General features: G+C 52.4%; 1 protein-coding gene across 1 annotated transcript; it reads right to left on the bottom strand.

Moving 5' to 3' along the window:
* Positions 1-8,585: 8,585 nt before the first annotated feature.
* LOC119311846 (senescence-specific cysteine protease SAG39-like) lies at positions 8,586-10,483 on the bottom strand. Its single transcript, XM_037587560.1, has 2 exons — positions 9,944-10,483; positions 8,586-9,558 (listed from the first exon to the last, which is right to left on the bottom strand). The coding sequence occupies exons 1-2, from the start codon at positions 10,410-10,412 to the stop codon at positions 8,978-8,980; spliced, it is 1,050 nt and encodes a 349-aa protein (XP_037443457.1). The 5' UTR covers positions 10,413-10,483; the 3' UTR covers positions 8,586-8,977.
* Between the last annotated feature and the right edge of the window lie 8,864 nt (positions 10,484-19,347).

Consider the following 19,347-nt stretch of genomic DNA (forward strand, 5'->3'; position numbering starts at 1 on the left):
GGTACATCATTTCGCGTACCTCAAAACCTGTCAGTAAACTCCTGACGGTCTCGTACAACCCGCTCTCCGCGGATGAAATCCTTCCAATCACCGTATCCAACAACGCACGGTGTTCTTCTGAGATAGACGCTCGCCCGAGCAGATCCTTCAGCTCCTCCGACCGTGCACCGGACGGTGCCGGACTCGTCTGATGGCCTTTTTCGAAGGCCGGACACGGAGGGCCTTGGGGGGCCATACGACTGCCTTTCGGCCCTGCCGGATTTGGAGAAACCCTCCATGACGACACCTCAGGGTCCCCCGCCTCGCAAGGCGGTACGGCAGGGGGAGGCGTTCCGCTCTCCATCATCTCCGGACGAAGATCCCCTGAAGATGAGATCTGCTGAGAAGGGCTGAGATCCGAACTACAAGGTGAAATTTCAATTATCTTCCTCAGAAATAGAACAGGGATGTCTCTCATTTTAAAAAAAAAACCTCTTTACTTACGGCTCGGTGGAGAGCTGATCCCCTTGGGGGCGCAATGCGACCGAGGCACCCCCCGGCGCCGGACCCTCTGACAAAGATTTCTTCCCCCGCTTTGAGACCATGGCCTCCGGGTCTTCAGAGGCGGTCCTCTTCTTCCCCTGGTTAGAGGAATTCTTGGTTCCTCCTTTCCTGACAACCTCCTTCGAGGAGGCGGTAGCTTCCTTGTTCCCCTCTTTGCCTTCTTCCAAAGGCGCAACCTCCAACATCCTGGTTAACACGGGATCCGGCGTAGTCTCAGGGAGGGGGGCCGGACACCTGATTAGCTTTGCTTTCGCTATCCACTCCTGTTTAAGGGACAACTCTTTTAAGGGCAATTTTATGATAAATATACGGATAGCGTGTCCGGGTACAGGGCTACTTACTTGAGTATCCGGGCGATTATAGCCCAGACCTGCGTCCTCGGACGAGTCCGGACACATTGCTTGTGATCCGAAGAACAATTTGTACATCTCCATGGGTGTCGCGCCCACAAAATGTTGGAGGGCTCGTGGTCCTTCCGGATTAAACTCCCACAGGCGGAGGGGGCGACGTTTGCAGGGAAGGATGTGGTGAATCAACATAACCTGCGTCACTACGGGCAGATTGATATTTCTTTCTAGGGGATCTTGAACGCGGCCCTGCAACGAGGGAACGTCCTTGGACGGCCCCCAGTTAAGCCCTTTGTTGACCCATGACGCTAGTTGTGGTGGGGGACCCGAGCGAAAGGCAGGTGGCGCCACCCATTTGGTGCCCCTGGGAGCTGTGATATAAAACCACTCTTGTTGCCATAAGCTGAACTCCTCTTGAAAAGAGCCCTCGGGCCATGGAGCATCGGCATTCTTGCTTATAACAGCACCCCCGCACTCTGCGTGCTGCCCCTCGATCATCTTCATCTCTACTTTGAAGGTCTTAAGCCACAATCCGAAGTGAGGAGTAATACGGAGGAAGGCCTCGCACACGACAATGAATAATGAGATATGGAGGATGGACTCCAGAGCTAAGTCGTGAAATTCCAGCCCATAATAAAACATGAGCACCCTCACGAAGGGGTCCGTTGGGAAGCCTAGCCCCCGAAGGAAGTGAGACGCAAACACCACGCTCTCACCAGGCTTGGGAGTGGGAATAACCTGCCCTTGAGCAGGCAGCCTATGCGAGATTTCGCCGGTTAGATACCTGGCATCTCTTAGCTTTAGCACGTCTTCTTCCGTAACGGAGGAAGGCATCCACCGGCCTTGAAGGTCGAAGCCGGACATCATCGGAGATCCGAAGCGCCTGAATCTGGAGCTTTGGGTGTTGGAACTCAAGGTGAGAGGCGGATTTGATTGAGATTGAAAGAAAGGAGTCGAGCCTTGGTCTCTTTATAAAGAGGTTGAATACCAAGAGCCCTCCCTGTGACCGTTTGGGACTCGCCTTCGATTGAGGAGACATACCAACAGGCACGATTGGGTTACCCACTCCCGTATTGGTGAGAATCCTGGAATAAGGGGACACGATCTCTGCTTTGACAAGACGTGCCAAGGAAACCACCTCGCTAAACGCGCTGAGGTGGGACAGTAAAATGATTCGAATAAAGGCTTGTCCGTGGCGTGATGTCACGCTGCAGAATACGTCAGCAGATTAGATTTGTGCAAATATTATTCTCTCTACGGTGGTATGTGGAACTTGTTTTGCAGAGCTGGACACTATCCTTGTGTTCAAAATCTTCTATGAAGTATTCGGAGGAGGAACCCGCCTTGCAATGCCGAAGACAATCTGCGCACCGGACTCGTCGTCATTGAAGCCTGGTTCAGGGGCTACTGAGGGAGTCCTGGATTAGGGGGTGTCCGGATGACCGGACTATAACCTGTGGCCGGACTCCTGGACTATGAAGATACAAGATTGAAGACTTCGTCCCGTGTCCGGATGGGACTTTCCTTGGCGTGGAAGGCAAGCTTGGCGATACGGATATGTAGATCTCCTCCCATTGTAACCGACTCTATGTAACCCTAGCCCTCTCCGGTGTCTATATAAACTGAAGGGTTTTAGTCCGTAGGACGAACAACAATCATACCATAGGCTAGCTTCTAGGGTTTAGCCTCTCTGATCTCGTGGTAGATCTACTCTTGTACTACCCATATCATCAATATTAATCAAGCAGGAGTGGGGTTTTACCTCCATCGAGAGGTCCCGAACCTGGGTAAAAACATCGTGTCCCTTGTCTCCTGTTACCATCCGCCTAGACGCACAGTTCGGGACCCCCCTACCTGAGATCCGCCGGTTTTGACACCGACACCCAGCTTTAGCATCAACAACTCAAGACCCTCGCGAGGGGCCAAACCTCGCGAGGTGGACGACACCAAGACCCCCGAGGGGATCAGCCTCCTCAGGCTAGCTCCCGAGGGGCGGAGAGTTCTATGCAAGGTATACCTCACGAGGCTTAGCTGACGTGAGCCATGACGACCAAGGCCAGGCGGGTGCCAGGCGGGCGCAGAGCACAGGTTTCCTCTTCGGTGCAAAGGAGGCAGGCTGCAGGCGCGGAGTCCCGAGGAATCAGCCAAAGATTTCCATTCTGGTGCAACAAGATCAAGACCACCAGGACGGCAGGACGGAGGTCATCAAGGAGCCCACCACAGCGTCACAACCAGAGGCTTTTCGTAGGTGAAGACTACTTTTTTTAGGATAAGCTGCACTCCTTGTCCCCTTTCAAATCCGTCCGTTGTGGGATCCCTTCCCGCCAACATTTGGGAAGAGGACCAAGGCCACTATAATTAGGACTTAGCCACCACCATGGAGGGGGATCGGATCAATTCTCACCCGACCACCTCACCAGCTCTCTTGAGCTCAAGAACACCTCTCCTCCTGAGGCCAGTTCATCCACTATACTAGTTCATCCTCAGCCCTCGAGGCAATCCACCAAAACGCTGGAGTAGGGTATTACACCGCAAGGTGGCCCGAACCAGGATAAACTGATGTGTCTCTTTGTCTCTTCGAACTCGTCGCGCTAGGCTTAGGAGGATCGCGAGTAGGCAGGCTAGGTAGGTTGAGATCTCCGCACGCACCCCAGAGTTCGAACCTCACAAGGGTTTGCGAAACCCGTAATCCGACACACAGAGAGCCCGCTGCAGCTTGCACACATGTGAGGGATACCGAGCGTCCTCAAAACTAGGCGGATGCTGCATATAAACATCCTCAGATAAGAAACCATGAAGGAAGGCGTTACTGACATCAATCTGCCGAAGACTCCAGCCACGAGAGACAGCAAGAGCAAGAACCAAACGAACAGTAGCCGGCTTGACAACCGGACTGAACGTGTCGCCATAGTCAATGCCAAGCTTCTTGGTGAAACCACAGGCGACCAGTCGGGCCTTGTACTTATCAATAGAGCCATCTGGATGATGCTTGGTCTTGAAAATCCATTTACTCCCAACAATGTTGACTCCGAGCGGACGAGGCACAAGAACCCAAGTCTTGTTGTGATGAAGGGCGGCTAGCTCATAAATCATTGTTGTACGCCAGGAGGTCTCATGGAGAGCATCGCGATGAGAGATAGGCACCGCTTGAAATGCGCGCCGGCAAGGAACATATCGGGCGGTCCCATCAGTCGGTACAAGCGCATGCCGAGTGTGATCGCGGGTACGTGTGACCATGGTGTGACCAGGAGCAGCTGGAGGCGTCACAGTCGAGGGGACAGGGATGCCCTCGGCAGAAGGCGACGCGAGCTAAGCAGTCGGCGACGATGAAGTAGCATCATCCTGCATCGAGGGAGAAGGTGAGTCGGGTGCGGCGTCCTCATCGCGGTGAAGGAGCCGCTGATGGGCCAGGCGAGGCAGCCGCTGGGGCCGCCTATGGGCCGGGCGAGGCAGCCGCTAAGGCCGCCAATGGGCCAGGCGAGGCCACCAATGGGTTGGGCGAAGGAGCAGCTGACCATGCGGGGGACGTGCATGTCCCATGCACGTCGATCACCGGGGAGAGCGGCGCGTCGGCCACATGTGGATGCGAAGCGATAGACGGGTCGGGCATGGCCGGGCAGAAGGCGTGCATGCGCCATGCACGTCGGGCGCCGGGGATGGAGGCACGTCAGCCACGGTGTCCTGCACAGAAGTAGCATGGCCTGGAATAGGCGAGTCAGTAGTCAAATAGGACAGGTCATATTTGCACATATGGTCATCCGTAGTCGGTTCATCGAAAGGAAAAGAGAGAACATCAGCCAAGTAGGAGACATCTACGGTGACCCCAGGGGTGGCATAGGGAAAAATAGACTCGTCGAAAACAACATCACGAGAGATGTATATACGTCTCGTGGAACGATCGAGACACGTGTATCCCTTATGCATCGGACTATAGCCGAGGAACACGCACATGGTGGAACGAAAAGCAAGTTTGTGTGCATCATATTTGCGCAAACTAAGCCAGCAAGCACACCGAAAAGTGCGCAGGAAGTTGTAATCGGGTTGCACCTTAAGGAGACAATACATGGGTGTATCTTGTTGAAGGACATGTGTAGGCATGCGGTTAATGAGGTAGCACGCAGCGAGGAATGCTTCATCCCTAAAACGTAATGGGAGAGAAGAATGAGCCAGCAAGGCAAGACCTATTTCTACAAGATGACGATGTTTGCGTTCGGCAACTCCGTTTTGCTGCGAGGTGTGCGGGCAAGACACATGATGGGAGATCCCAGTGCGTTGAAAATAGCGACGCAATTTGTGGCACTCGCCACCCCAGTCTGACCGAGCGGCTATGATTTTAGTGTGGAGAAGACACTCAACATGAGCCTGAAAAGTATAAAACACTTGCTCAACATCAGACTTGTGCTTAAGGAGATATATCCAACAGAAGCGAGAATAATCATCGACAAAGCTCACATAATACTTATAACCTCCAGAAGAGGCAATAGCAGGCCCCCATACATTAGAATGAATTAACTCAAGAGGCATAGTGAAAACATGATGAGATAAATTATATGGCAATTGTCGACTCTTAGCACGCTGACAAGCATCACACACTGAAGTCTGACGTTCGGAAGAACACACTAGATCATTACTCTTAACAATGTTTTGAACAATATTATTGGAGGGATGACCGAGACGCTGATGCCACTGGGACGGAGTGGTCTTGACGCTGAGAGACGCTTGGCGGGTGTAGGAGGACGACGCGGGACTAAACAGGATGGGGTAGAGTCCACCATGACTTCTACCATGAATAAGAATTTTTTCGTGGTTGTATCCTTAACAAGGAAAAAGAAATGATGAAATTCCACAAAAACATCATTGTCAAGGACAAGTCGGTAAACAGAAAGGAGATGTTGATGAATATGTGGAAGACGAAGAATATTTCATAAACGAAGAGATGAACCGGGTATAGTTGAATGACCAATATGTGAAATAGACAAACCTGCACCATTTGCCACTTGCACTTGATCCTTCCCGCCAGAGCGCTCATGGAAGTCTAGACGGTCAAGATCACTCGTCAGGTGGTCTGTCACACCATTGTCCAGGATCCAGTGCGGCGGGTCATGAGCGGAGGACGAGGTGGAGGCGGAGTTGGCGGCGTGGTTGTCAGTATCATAGCGGCTGCAACAATCGCCTGCCTCGTGCCCCCAGTTTTTGCAAATCTGGCAGCGGGGACGCCATCGTCGATTGCGACCGCCCCCGTTGCCGCCTCCATCACAGCCATTGCCGCCGCTATTGCCGCTGTTGGGGCCAGGGGCACCTCCCTGGCCGGGGCTGTGGCCACCCGATTCGGGCGGGAGGGAGGCGCCAGAAGGACAGCCGCCACTTGGGCGGCCCGAGTCATGCGCATGACCGGAGTTGATGGTGTAGACCGGCCGGGACGTGGAGTTGGTGGAGGACTGCCAATCCTCAAGCTCCGATTGCTGCTGCTGTAGGGCCTCGTAGTGAAGGACACTCGAGTAAAACGCAGGAAACGGGATAGGCACGCCCACGAAGCTCATCGAAGCAGCAATAGGGTTAAGCACCGAGCCGAGCCCGGTCAGCATGTAGTCGATGATCTCATCATCGCGAAGAGGAGAGCCGGCAGCGGCCATCGAGTCGGCGAGGGCCTTCACCTTCTGCATGTACTCGTTGGCGGGTTTGTCTCCTTTCCTCAGCGTCTGGATCTGGCGCCAGAGATTACGCACGCCGGTGCTGTTCTCGGTGGCGGACATGGTGTGCACGGCCGCCCAAGCTGCGGCAGCCGACCTGCAGCCAATCAGCTGCGCGGAGATCTCGACGTTCATCGAACCAAGGAGATGCCCGAGGACCTTCTGATCAAGAGTCCACCACTTCTCGTACTCGGGATTGGACACGGTGTGAGCAGCGTCACCGGTGCCTGTCGTCATGGTCGATGTCGGCGCCCTGGCCGAACCATCGAGGAAACCGTGGAGGCGAACTCCGGCGAAGTTGGGGAGGGCGAGAGCCCTCCATAGCATGAAATTGTTGCGGTCCAGAGAGACCGCGATGGGCGGAAGGACGGGGACGGGAGCCGACGCCGTGGGTGGAGACAGTGAAGGTGAGCAAGGAGGAGGTGGTGGACGTCGCGGCCGGAGAGGTGGACTTCGCGGCGGCCGCGAAAAAGCACTGCGGCGGCGGCGGCGGAGGGAGGAGGGGGCGGCGGCTAGGGTAGGGTTGGTTCTAATACCAAGTTTGAGAATAGGGTTTAGGGTTTTCCATGGGGCATGGCCTCTCCACGTCTCTCTATATATAATGATTAGCACATAGAATTACATAGGTACAGAATACGTGTACGTGACACGCTAGACCTATTTTAACAGACAACACCCATTCTCCCATCGTAACTGAAGCCGGACACGTGGCAGCTCCCGCTGGAAGAAGGAGAAGACAGGATTCAGTATAAATAGGGGACGGCTACTACCTGGGAACGGGTCGACTCACATTCACAACAAAGAACACACATTATAACTCTCCACACAGCAATATCATTCTACAACAGGAGTAAGGTATCACACCTACACGGTGGCCTGAACCTGGGTAGCTCCGGTGTGCTCTGTTATCCCTTTCTATCATTCCCCACGACCGATGACTTTGAAAGCACGACGCGTTTAGGCCCTGACCGAACTCTCAAAGGGTTGTAACTAACAACCTAGGGCCTGTTCGGAGCCCCTCCGCTCCGCGAGGCCGCTCCCAGAGTCTGACGGAGTTCTAGTAAAAAAGTGCGGAGCCAGCGAAACGGTACTCCAGAGATTCTTAATTTTCACGGAGCCGGTGGACTCCCGAACAGCGCCCTAATGTCAGGTTCTTAGACACTGACACGGACACCTCCTCAGTGAGCTCAGTTATCCGGTCATGAAATATTGCGAAAAAGTTGAGGATAACACAAAGTCTGAAGAAACAACCACAACAACGCACAAGGGAACGAAGCGTAGCCTGAATTCTCGGAGAGAACATGTGGTATTTATGTTAGCAGAGATATAAATAAGGTTAGCCACCAGTAGTCTTGCTATAATTACTACTCCCTTCGTCTCAAAAGAAGTGTCTTAACTTTATACTAGCTCTAGTATAAATTTATACTAAGCTCAAGACACTTATTTTGGGATGGAGGGAGTATGTTTTTCTTGCGGTTTGCCAACCATTTGAAATCTTGCGAATCAAAAAAGCCTCGTATACCAAGGAGAGATGCTGTCGTTTGCTAGCCGGGCCAAGCCAAGTATGTCGATTCTCAAGCTCAACCTGCGGACACCTACAAAGCCAAAGCTGGGCCATTCATATGCCCACCGGCCAGAATACGTTACGTACGGTACGGGTTCCATTTCCATCTCAAGGGGGCCTATCTCAACGGACTCGTCCAGTCATCCTCCTCCGGCTCTTCCCCACCCTGCTCTTCTGATCCTGTTGCAGTGCCAATCCAGCCAGTTCGCAGCCGTCACGAAACAGAGCAGGATGGCTTCCTTAATGGCAGAAAGCAACGTCGTTTGTCCGCCCGACGTGTGGATGTCGTGCACACAAAATACCATGACGGAAATGGCGAAACATGCTCCAGTGGCTCTAGGCTGCTGCGAGCTGATAAAGTCGTTTTTGGATCTACTCCACACTGTCAGCATGAACACCATCACTGTCGACGTAGCTAGTATGGCAAACCAGCAATGGAAGTATGGAACAGTGTATATATAATGGCGAAATACGCAACCTAATACATCTTCTGTATATTTTTTTGCGGTGAAATACGCAGCTCACCAATACATCTTCTGCAGTTACAACTTACAAGCCAGTCTGTACAAATTCATCATGGTTTCATGATACATGCACACGCAGCTACGTACAACAATACAAGCAACCCCGCACATACTTTGATTGGGTCGTTACAGTACCTATTTACCATCTACAGTACACATCTATATGTACACACACAATCTTAATTAACTTCAGATTATTTATCTACGAGTAGCTAGTGTAGTCGATCGGATAAGCCATGGATGTGACAGGAACGTACGGGTGCTTATAGCGTAGCGAACCAGACACTAACCATACGGCAAGCTAGCGAGCTAGACAGGGTAGGACGCGAGCTGGGCGAGGCCGCAGACGCCCTCGCCGCGCACGCCGCGGCGGATCCTGACGTAGCCGCCCTCGCCCCACGACCCGCCCCACGAGTTCTTCATGATCCAGTACTTGGTGCCGTCGCTCGCCGTGCCGTACCCGACCGCCGTGATGGCGTGGTTGAGCTCCGTGCCGCAGCCGGACCCGCCCAGCACGCCGCTGTCGTAGAACCGGAACACGCTGTCGCCGCCGTTGATGGCCACGGACACGGGCTGGTGCGCCACGGCCGCCATCAGCGCGGCCTCGTTGTTGGCCGGCACGTCCTCGTACCCCCGGATGGACGCGGCCGAGGCCGAGCGGCGGCACGACCCGTCCGTGCCGCGGTACGGGTAGGACGACTCCGTGGTGAGGCCGCCGCGGCGGACCATGTACTCGAAGGCGTTGTCCATGAGGCCGCCGGCGCAGCCCTCGTCGTCGCCGTTCACGTCGCAGTCCACCAGCTGCTGCTCCGACAGTGACATAAGCCGCCCCGTGCGGATCTTGGTCAGCCCTTCCACCGCCGCCACCGCCGAGAACGCCCAGCAGCAGCCTGCATATGCATGTCACCCAAGTTATTTGATTAAATGATGAAACAGAGGCAATTCAGCTTAGGACATGTCCAAAATGGAAAATTAAGAATGATACTCCAATCATTGAAGTAAAGTGAACGCTGACTCCTCTTGCTGTCTGGGTTGACCGAAAAGTGCACGCATGACTTGTTTGTAGACTCTGGTCATCCCGGTACAATCTCACGTCAATTTTTTACTTTTCCTACGCGCGTGTTGCCACTTGCAAGTTCTTTTTTAACATTTTTAGAAGTCTAAAAAAGCTTGATCCAGGTGGTAAATGTTCCGGTGCTTGCAATGTTCTGCAGCTTAATTTGTATGCATCTGCAGTAGCGTGCGTGCTAGTGTTGTCGTGTTGATTGTACGTACCGCAAGAGCCTTGGTCCTTGACGCCGGTGACGGCGCCCATGGCCCTCCAGTCCATGCTCCCCGCTGCGTCGGCCAGGCTGAAGTTCTCGTACCTGAACCCCCCAGCGCCTCTCCCGGCGCCAGCCACGGCCGCCGCCGGGCGCTGGAGGCCGGTCCTCGCGGCGCGGAACTCCTCGTCGGTGAGGTCGGCGAACCTGTTGGTGGCCAGCCGGTGGCTGCTCTCCTCCGCGGCGTTAAACGAGTCGATGAACTTGGCGTTGGCGCGGAATACCTCCAGCCGCCGCGCCTTCTCCTCCTCGTCCGCGTACGTGCGCCCGTGCTCCGCCATCCACTTCTCGTGCCTCGACACCATGGCAGCTTCGACGGCGATGGCGTCGTTGCCGGCGAGCTCCCGTGCCGCGAGCGCACGGGGAGCGGCGACGGCGCAGCTCACGACGAGGAGTGCGAAGATGAACGTGGGCAGAGACATGGCTAGCTGTGGCCTGTGGGAATGTGCTACTAGAGCTCAGGGTGTGTGGTAAGGCTACGTGTTGCTTAAGCTTCTTGCTTGCCCAAATGCTGCAGGGATGGCATGGGTTTATATAGAAGGAAAATTAGGAATGGTTACTCTCATTTTCAAGTGCATATTAAGAAAATGTACACGACCACACTAACACCACACTCACGACGTCACTCACTCCATACACGTCCTCTCACGCTCTATGCAAGTATATGCATGCACGCTACTGCCTTCCTTTACAAATTGTAAGTTGTACGTATGACGTATTTTGAATGTGAGTTTTGACCCTATGTGTAAGTGATGATTACGAAATACCCCCTCCGTTAACAAATACTTATAAGATGTTTTAGACACTTCAATATGGATTTATATATGAACTGAAATAAATGAAGAAATACACTAAAACATCTTTATGTACATCTGACCATGTTAGAACATCTTATGTTATGAACAGAGAGAGTAGCAAAAAGAAGAAAGTGTTCTTAAAAAAGAATCCTTGGAGTTCTTAAAGAAGAATCCTCGCAAAAAAAACATGTAAATTATTTTATTAGTTATCGATCAAAGCTTTACGGCCTGCATATTGCAATGGAATGAGTGCGAGGTAATTAGGACTCTGGTCCTTCGCAAGTCACTAGCATCACACTCAGGCACACACGCATGCACAACTCTTTGCACATGCATGCTAAAAGTATGTTTGATTCGCGACCACACTTGAGCAGACTCTGCGGACTATGTCTCCAACTGGTTTTGCAGGTGTTTGTAATCACATGTTTTGCTTGGCTTGGCAAAAAAAAAATCAATTGAACAAATTTGTCACGAACATATGTATTAATGAAGCCCATAGACCTCAGTCTACTAGTTAAGAAGAAGAGAATAGCCTGCAAGCACTAAAAACAAAAGAGAATAGCCTGCACAATTAACGGAAATCAGGCAAGATTACACGTCCACAAACGATCTTCATTTTCGTCTTATAATGAAATCGCAGCTCTCCTGCGTTTCCTCAAACAAACGATCTTCACGGGACATGAGAGCACACATGGCACCACCGGTTTACCTGACTACCTTGCAAGGTGTGTACACGCGTTAATGAGAAGAAATGGTGTGTCACCATCTTGTCACCAGTCCTTTTTTTCCGAAAAGGAAGTTGGAATCCCGTCATCTGCATCAATTGAGAGAATTGCAGAAAACCACCACGTTGACGCATTGGTTTGCAGAAAACACCGTTATACGAATTTCTGTCAGAAATCACCTATTCTCGACCTAATCATTTGCAGAAAACACTAACCCATCGCTTTGAGCATTTTAATCTTGATTATGACATGTGGGTCCCGATTTTGATGACGTGGCGTAACGGGTGCGAACTGACGACGTTAAGGGTGACTCTAGCCGTCAATCTCGCGCCGCCCTTCCTACTCTCGGTCCTGGAGCAAGTGGATGCGCCGCCGTCGCACATGGCCGCTGCGCCCTCCTCCTTCCTCCGCCGGCGAGGCGCGGAGGCGCTCCAGGTGATGGGGTCATGTACCTAGGGTAGGGTCACAGACCTGATCTAAGTACCCTGCCCAAGGACACCCTTAAAAGAGGTCACCTTCCAGTCGACCAACGAGGGATTCACTCGACTGACTTGAAGGACTCGACCACGAAGACTCACTCGACTACCAGGAGGTCAAAAGGCACTCCGCACTGCAACGGCCTGTAGTTAAGTAGACTTTATGGTAGTTAAGACACTTTATGTGGGACATTACCAGTAACGCCCCGGACTAAATACACCTTAAACCCTTCATTACGTGGGCTGGCTGGGGTCCTGGCGCACTCTATATAAGCCACCCCCCTCCACAGGCAGAAGGGTTCGGCATCCTGTAACTCAGATACATATAATCCACTCGACCGCCTCTGGGCTCCGAGACATAGGGCTTTTACTTCTTCCGAGAAGGGCCTGAACTCGTACATCCCTTGTGTTTACAACCTCTCCATAGCTAGGACCTTGCCTCTCTATACCTACCCCCCACTCTACTGTCAGACTTAGAACCACGACAGTTGGCGCCCACCGTGGGGCAGGTGTTTTTAGCAATTTTGTGGAGAAGTTGCGATTCTTCCGAGTACTTTCATCATGGTGGCTGCTGGAGTTTTGGTCGAGGGTCGAGAGATCCGTCTCGGCGCTCTCACCTTCATCGCCGACGACTCCGCCTGGCTCCAGGAGGCTCCACTCGACGTTGATGCGCTCCCCGTCCGCGGTGCGATGCATTTTCGCGCATGTGTCCGCGGTATTCTGCTGCGGCAACCGTCGACCCCGTATCGGTCGACATCCCCATCGACCACCCTCCCGGTCTCCCGCCAGCGCAAGCGCTCGGGCCGGTCGAGGATTCAGCGGTGGGTGAGGCACGCGGTGGCTCGCCAGACGGCCACCACCCAAGTTGCGGCAATCGAGCCCGACGAATCTCTCTACGGCCTATTCGATCTGTCGACTGGCTCCGTAGAGACCGCATCCGAGTGCGATAGCAGTGATCCAGCGGCGGATATCATGATGCTCGACAGGCCCCGCAGTCCCCCTGGCTTCGCCCGTGATGGTGGAGCAGGCGACGGAGGCGACCCCGCACGAGACCACGAAGAGTACCAGCCCGAGCCACTCGGCTCTCTGCAAAGAGAAGAACTTCGCCGCAGGAACGTGGATGTCCTGCGTACTCCCATCGCAGGAGAAACCCCTGAGGCTCGCGCCTTGGAGGAGGCACGTTTGGCCAATTTGGCCGAACGCACTCGACTGGAGAATCTTCAGCGAGCACTCGACGAGCGCGCGCGGCAACGAGTTCCCGACACCAGTCGACGTCAACTCTTCCTTCTGACTCAGGTATATCGAACCCCAATCCAGAATTTGGCAGCTGCGACCCGTATAGCAGAGTCCATCCAGCCCTCTCAGTCGGAAGCTGGCAGAGGCTTGATGCAGATCAGGGATCTGCTCCGGGTAGCAGGAGATCAAAATTCGGCCGTGTCGCAGTCGCGCAACAGAATTCACAGTCGATCCGTCGCTGCGAATACGGTTCAGTCGGCTCACAGTCCCAGATCGCCTCCGCGGCGTGAAGGGCGCGAGAATCGGCGCGACCAATATGGTGACCGACTCGACCGAGATGATAGGCGTCGAGTGCCCAATTCCCCTCCGAGGGGTGGGTCTTACGCTCATCGGCAGCAAGATGACAGACGTCAGCTCAGTACGGGGCGAAGAGTTCCGGTCGACCCCAGAGAACCAGGCTTCGACGCGCGATCCATTATCGTGCAAGGTTTGGTCGACCGGAACAGAGCCCATCGAGGCGGACTCGACAGAGATGCGCCCACAAGCAGTCGAGTGCATGTTTCTGGTCCTGAATGTTTCAGTAGAGCTATCAGAGCCGCAGTTATCCCTCCCAATTTCAGGTTGGCAACAGGAGTCAGCAAGTTCACTGGTGAGTCTAAGCCTGAAACTTGGCTTGAGGACTACCGAGTGGCGGTTCAGATTGGTGGTGGGAACGACGAGGTGGCCATGAAGCATTTGCCCCTCATGCTGGAAGGTTCTGCCAGGGCATGGTTGACTCAATTACCTCCTAGCAGCATTTACACTTGGGAAGATCTGTCCCGAGTGTTCATCAAAACGTTTGAAGGAACTTGCAAGCGACCGGCTGGACTGACGGAGTTGCAAGTCTGCGTGCAGAAGACCAATGAGACTCTCAGAGAGTATATTCAGAGGTGGATCACTTTGCACCATACTGTGGAGAATGTGTCTGATCATCAGGCAGTCTGCGCCTTTAAAGATGGCGTCAAGAACAGAGAATTGAGTTTGAAGTTTGGTCGAACCGGTGACATGACCTTGAGTCGGATGATGGAGATTGCTACCAAGTACGCCAACGGCGAAGAAGAAGACCGACTCCGAAGCGGCAAGCACAAGCCGAGTCAGTCGGAAAAGGGAAACACCAGTCGGAAACAGAAGCGGAAGGCTGAACCGGCAGCTCCTGGAGAGGCTCTGGCCGTGACTCAGGGAAAGTTTAAAGGGAAACCAAAAGGATCCTGGAACCCTAAGAAGGTAAAGGATAAAGAAGGGAACGACGTGATGAATATGCCGTGTCACATCCACACGAAGAAAGACGAAGAGGGGAATATCATCTACCCGAAGCACACCACTCGCCAATGTCGACTCCTGATCCAGCAGTTTCAGGGAAAACAGTCTAATAACAAGGATAAGGACTCGGACAAGGCCGAAGACAAGGAGGACAGTGAGGAAGGATATCCGCATATCAACTCTACTCTGATGATCTTTGCAGATGTGGAGAGCAAGAGTCGATTGAAAGTTATTAACCGTGAGGTGAACATGGTTGCCCCAGCAAAAGCAAATTATCTGAAATGGTCCCAAACACCCATCACCTTCGACCAATCTGATCACCCGACTCATATTGCCACCCCTGGGAGGCAAGATTTGGTGGTCGATCCAGTTGTTGAAGGCACTCGACTGACGAAAGTGCTTATGGACGGTGGTAGTGGGCTGAATTTGCTGTATGCAGACACACTGAAAGGAATGGGCATTCCGATGTCCCGACTGAGCACCAGTAACATGAGCTTTCATGGAGTTATACCAGGAAAGAAAGCCGAGTCACTCGGCCAAATAGCTCTGGACGTGGTGTTTGGTGATTCGAAACATTTTCGCAAAGAGAAGTTGATGTTCGAGGTCGTGGATTTTCAGAGTGCATATCATGCCATTTTGGGGAGACCAGCTTATGCACGGTTCATGGCTCGACCATGTTACGTGTACCTCAAATTGAAGATGCCCGGCCCCAAAGGAGTGATCACTGTCACCGGTGATCGGAAAAAGGCAGAAGAGTGCTTCCAGAAAGGCTCAAAGATTGCTGATTCCCAGGTGACAGCGGTCGAGTTCGAAGAATACAAGCAAAACGCAGATCCGAGTGACTTGCTGCGATCCAAGAAACCCGCCACAGAGTCTGCATTTCAGTCGTCCGGTGAGACGAAGCCTGTTCACATTCACCCGACCGACCCCGATGCAGCTCCGACCCACATCTCCACAACACTCGACCCGAAATAGGAAGAAGCGCTCATCCAGTTCCTCCGTGAGAACTGGGACATTTTTGCATGGAAGCCCGCTGACATGCCAGGTGTTCCCAGGGGACTGGCTGAGCATCGCCTAAGAGTCGACTCATCTGCAAAACCAGTTAAAGAGCATCTTCGGCGGTCCGCCGTCCAGAAGAGAAAAGCCATTGGTGAGGAAGTGGCTCGACTGTTGGCGGCAGGATTTATCCGAGAGATATACCACTCCGAGTGGCTCGCTAATGTCGTCATGGTTCCTAAGAAAGACAAATCACTCCAAATGTGCATTGATTTCAAGCACATCAACCGGGCCTGCCCGAAAGATCATTTTCCTCTCCCTCGCATAGATCAAATTGTTGACTCGACCGCGGGATGCGAGAGACTGTCTTTTCTAGATGCCTACTCCGGGTACCACCAGATCCGTCTGTACGGACCCGACGAGGTAAAAACAGCTTTCATCACTCCATTCGGGTGCTTCTGCTATATCACCATGCCATTCGGCCTCAAGAATGCCGGAGCCACATTTATGCGAATGATTCAGAAGTGTCTACTCACTCAAATCAGTCGGAATGTGGAAGCGTACATGGATGATATCGTCGTCAAGTCACGAAAAGGTTCTGACCTGCTCGCTGACCTCGCCGAAACATTTGCCAACCTCCGAAGGTATGATATCAAGCTCAATCCATCAAAGTGCACATTTGGAGTTCCTGGTGGCAAGTTACTCGGTTTTCTCGTTTCCGAACGAGGAATCGACGCTAATCCAGAGAAGATCGGCACTATTCTCCGAATGAAACGCCCTGTGCGAGTGCACGATGTCCAGAAGCTTACTGGATGCTTGGCCGCATTAAGTCGATTCATCTCACGACTTGGTGAAAAGGCATTGCCTCTTTACCGACTGATGAAGAAGGCAGACAAGTTCGAGTGGACTCCAGAAGCTGATGCAGCGTTTGCCGAGCTAAAAGCTCTGCTCTCCACCCAGCCGGTGCTTGCTGCTCCAATCAGCAAAGAGCCTCTGTTGCTCTATATCGCAGCCACAGGACAAGTCGTCAGTACTGTGCTTACGGTCGAGCGGGAAGAAGAAGGAAAAGCTCTCAAAGTTCAGCACCCAGTGTATTATTTGTCTGAAGTCTTGACTCCATCCAAGCAGAGATATCCTCATTATCAGAAGCTTGTGTATGGAATATACATGACCACAAAGAAGGTTGCTCATTATTTCTCTGATCACTCCATCACAGTCGTCAGCGACGCTCCACTATCAGAGATTTTGCACAACAGAGATGCAACTGGTCGAGTGGCTAAATGGGCGATTGAACTTCTTCCCCTTGATATCAAGTTTGAGGCAAAGAAAGCCATTAAGTCCCAGGCAATAGAAGATTTCCTCGCCGAGTGGATTGAACAGCAGCAGCCGACTGAAGTTCACTCGGAGCATTGGACCATGTTCTTTGATGGCTCTAAGATGTTGAATGGTTCCGGTGCTGGGGTTGTCCTGGTTTCCCCCAGAGGAGATAAGCTCAGATATGTGCTCCAGATTCACTTTGATTCCTCCAACAATGAGGCAGAATATGAGGCCCTCTTATATGGGTTGCGCATGGCCATTTCACTCGGCGTCCGTCGCCTGATGGTCTATGGCGACTCGGATTTAGTGGTCAACCAAGTGATGAAGGAGTGGGATGTGAGAAGCCCAGCCATGACTGGATACTGCAGTGCAGTGAGGAAGCTGGAAAAGAAGTTCGAGGGGTTGGAGCTCCATCATATACCCCGACTGAAAAATCAAGCAGCTGATGATCTAGCAAAGATAGGTTCCAAGAGAGAAGCCATTCCGAGTGGTGTGTTCTTGGAGCATATACACGCTCCGTCAGTCAAAGAAGATCCTTTCACTGAAGAAGCTCCACAGCCCAAGAGTGCCATAGATCCGACTGAGGTTGAAGTCCCAGCAGTAGTCGACTTGGTTATGGAGATCTTGGTGGTCATTCCCGATTGGACAGTTCCATATATCGCATATATCCTGAGAAAAGAGCTCCCGGAGGATGAGGAAGAGGCTCGACAGATCGTCCGTCGATCTAAGGCCTTTACCGTAATCAAAGGACAGTTATACAGAGAAAGCGCGACTGGAGTTGGTCAGAAGTGCATAACGCCAGAAGAAGGTCGAATCATCCTTAATGATATTCACTCGGGGACCTGCGGTCATCATGCGTCCTCTCGGACTATCGTGGCCAAAGCATACCGAGCCGGATTTTACTGGCCAAAGGCGAATGAGATGGCAAAGGAGATAGTAGATAAGTGCGAAGGATGTCGGTTTTACTCGAATATGTCGCACAAGCCTGCATCCGCCCTGAAGACCATTCCACTCGTCTGGCCTTTCGCAGTATGGGGGTTGGACATGGTCGGTCCTTTGAGAACAGGGCGAAGTGGCTTCACGCATGTGCTAGTGGCAGTCGACAAGTTCACCAAGTGGATTGAGGCTAAACCAATCAAGAACCTTGACGCTGGTACTGCTGTTAGCTTCATCAGGGAACTAATATTCAGATATGGAGTCCCTCACAGCATCATTACGGATAATGGGTCGAACTTTGACTCGGAGGAATTCAGAGATTTCTGTAACTCTCAAGGCACACGAGTCGACTACGCTTCAGTCGCCCATCCGCAGTCGAATGGACAAGCGGAGCGAGCCAATGGCCTGATTCTCAAGGGATTGAAACCCCGACTGATGCGTGATCTCAGGCATGCAGCTGGAGCTTGGGTCGACGAACTTCCCTCAGTGCTTTGGGGACTGCGGACCACACTAATCGGTCGACCGGAAGAACTCCATTCTTCTTGGTCTACGGAGCTGAAGCAGTCTTGCCGAGTGATCTTCTCCACAATGCTCCTCGAGTTGAAATCTACAACGAAGCAGAAGCTGAACAAGCGCGGCAGGACGCAGTCGACCTTTTAGAAGAAGAAAGGGAGATGGCTCTGATCCGGTCAACCATCTACCAACAAGATTTGCGTTGTTTCCACGCCAGAAATGTGAGAGGTCGAGCCTTCCAAGAAGGAGATTTAGTTCTCTGAGTGGATCAGAAGAAACAACACAAGCTTGCTCCTTCTTGGGAAGGACCCTTCATCGTCACCAAAGTTCTTCACAACGGGGCGTACCGTCTTTACAACGTCGAGCATAATATCGACGAGCCTCGAGCTTGGAACGCGGAACTACTCCGCCCATTTTACACTTAAGTTTTATCACTCGGATGAGTTGCAATAAAGTACTTCTGTAGTTCATGGACCTCAAAATAATAGTGTCATAGTTCCTCCATAATTTTTGTCACTTTTTATTTTGTCCAATAAAATCCCCCCTCAGTGGGTGACTTAGCCGCGAATCCGTTCTGCCTAAGTTTGTAAAAAATCTTACCGAGTGGTAAGCCAGACTCCCACTCGGAGGTTTAGCTGCGAATCCGTTTCGCCTAAGTTATAAAAATTCCTACCGAGTGGTGAGCCAAACTCCCACTCGGAGGCTTAGCAGCGAATCCGTTTCGCCTAAGTTATCAAAATCCCACCGAGTGAAGAGCAAACCTCTCACTCGGGGGCTTAGCTGCAGCCCTGTGCTCGCCTAAGATATAAAAATCCTACCGAGTGAAGAGCAAACCTCTCACTCGGGGGCTTAGCTGCAGCCCAAGTACTCGCCTAAGTTACCGAAATCCTACCGAGTGAAGAGCAAACCTCTCACTCGGAGGCTTAGCTGCAGTCCAAGTACTCGCCTAAGTTATGAAAATCCTACCGAGTGGTAAGCCAGACTTCCACTCGGGGGCTTAGCTGCAGCCCAGTGCTCGCCTAAGTTATGAAAATCCTACCGAGTGAAGAGCAAACCTCTCAC

Source organism: Triticum dicoccoides, chromosome 5B (assembly GCF_002162155.2).
Source record: "Triticum dicoccoides isolate Atlit2015 ecotype Zavitan chromosome 5B, WEW_v2.0, whole genome shotgun sequence".
NCBI lineage: Eukaryota > Viridiplantae > Streptophyta > Magnoliopsida > Poales > Poaceae > Triticum > Triticum dicoccoides.

What these genes read in the sequence shown, in the direction of transcription:
- LOC119311846 (XM_037587560.1), bottom strand. Translation starts at nt 10,412, where the DNA reads ATGTCTCTGCCCACGTTCATCTTCGCACTCCTCGTCGTGAGCTGCGCC. An exon ending in CAAGGACCAAGGCTCTTGCG is followed by an intron (nt 9,559 to 9,943) that starts GTACGTACAATC and finishes ATGCATATGCAG; the next exon opens with GCTGCTGCTGGGCGTTCTCG.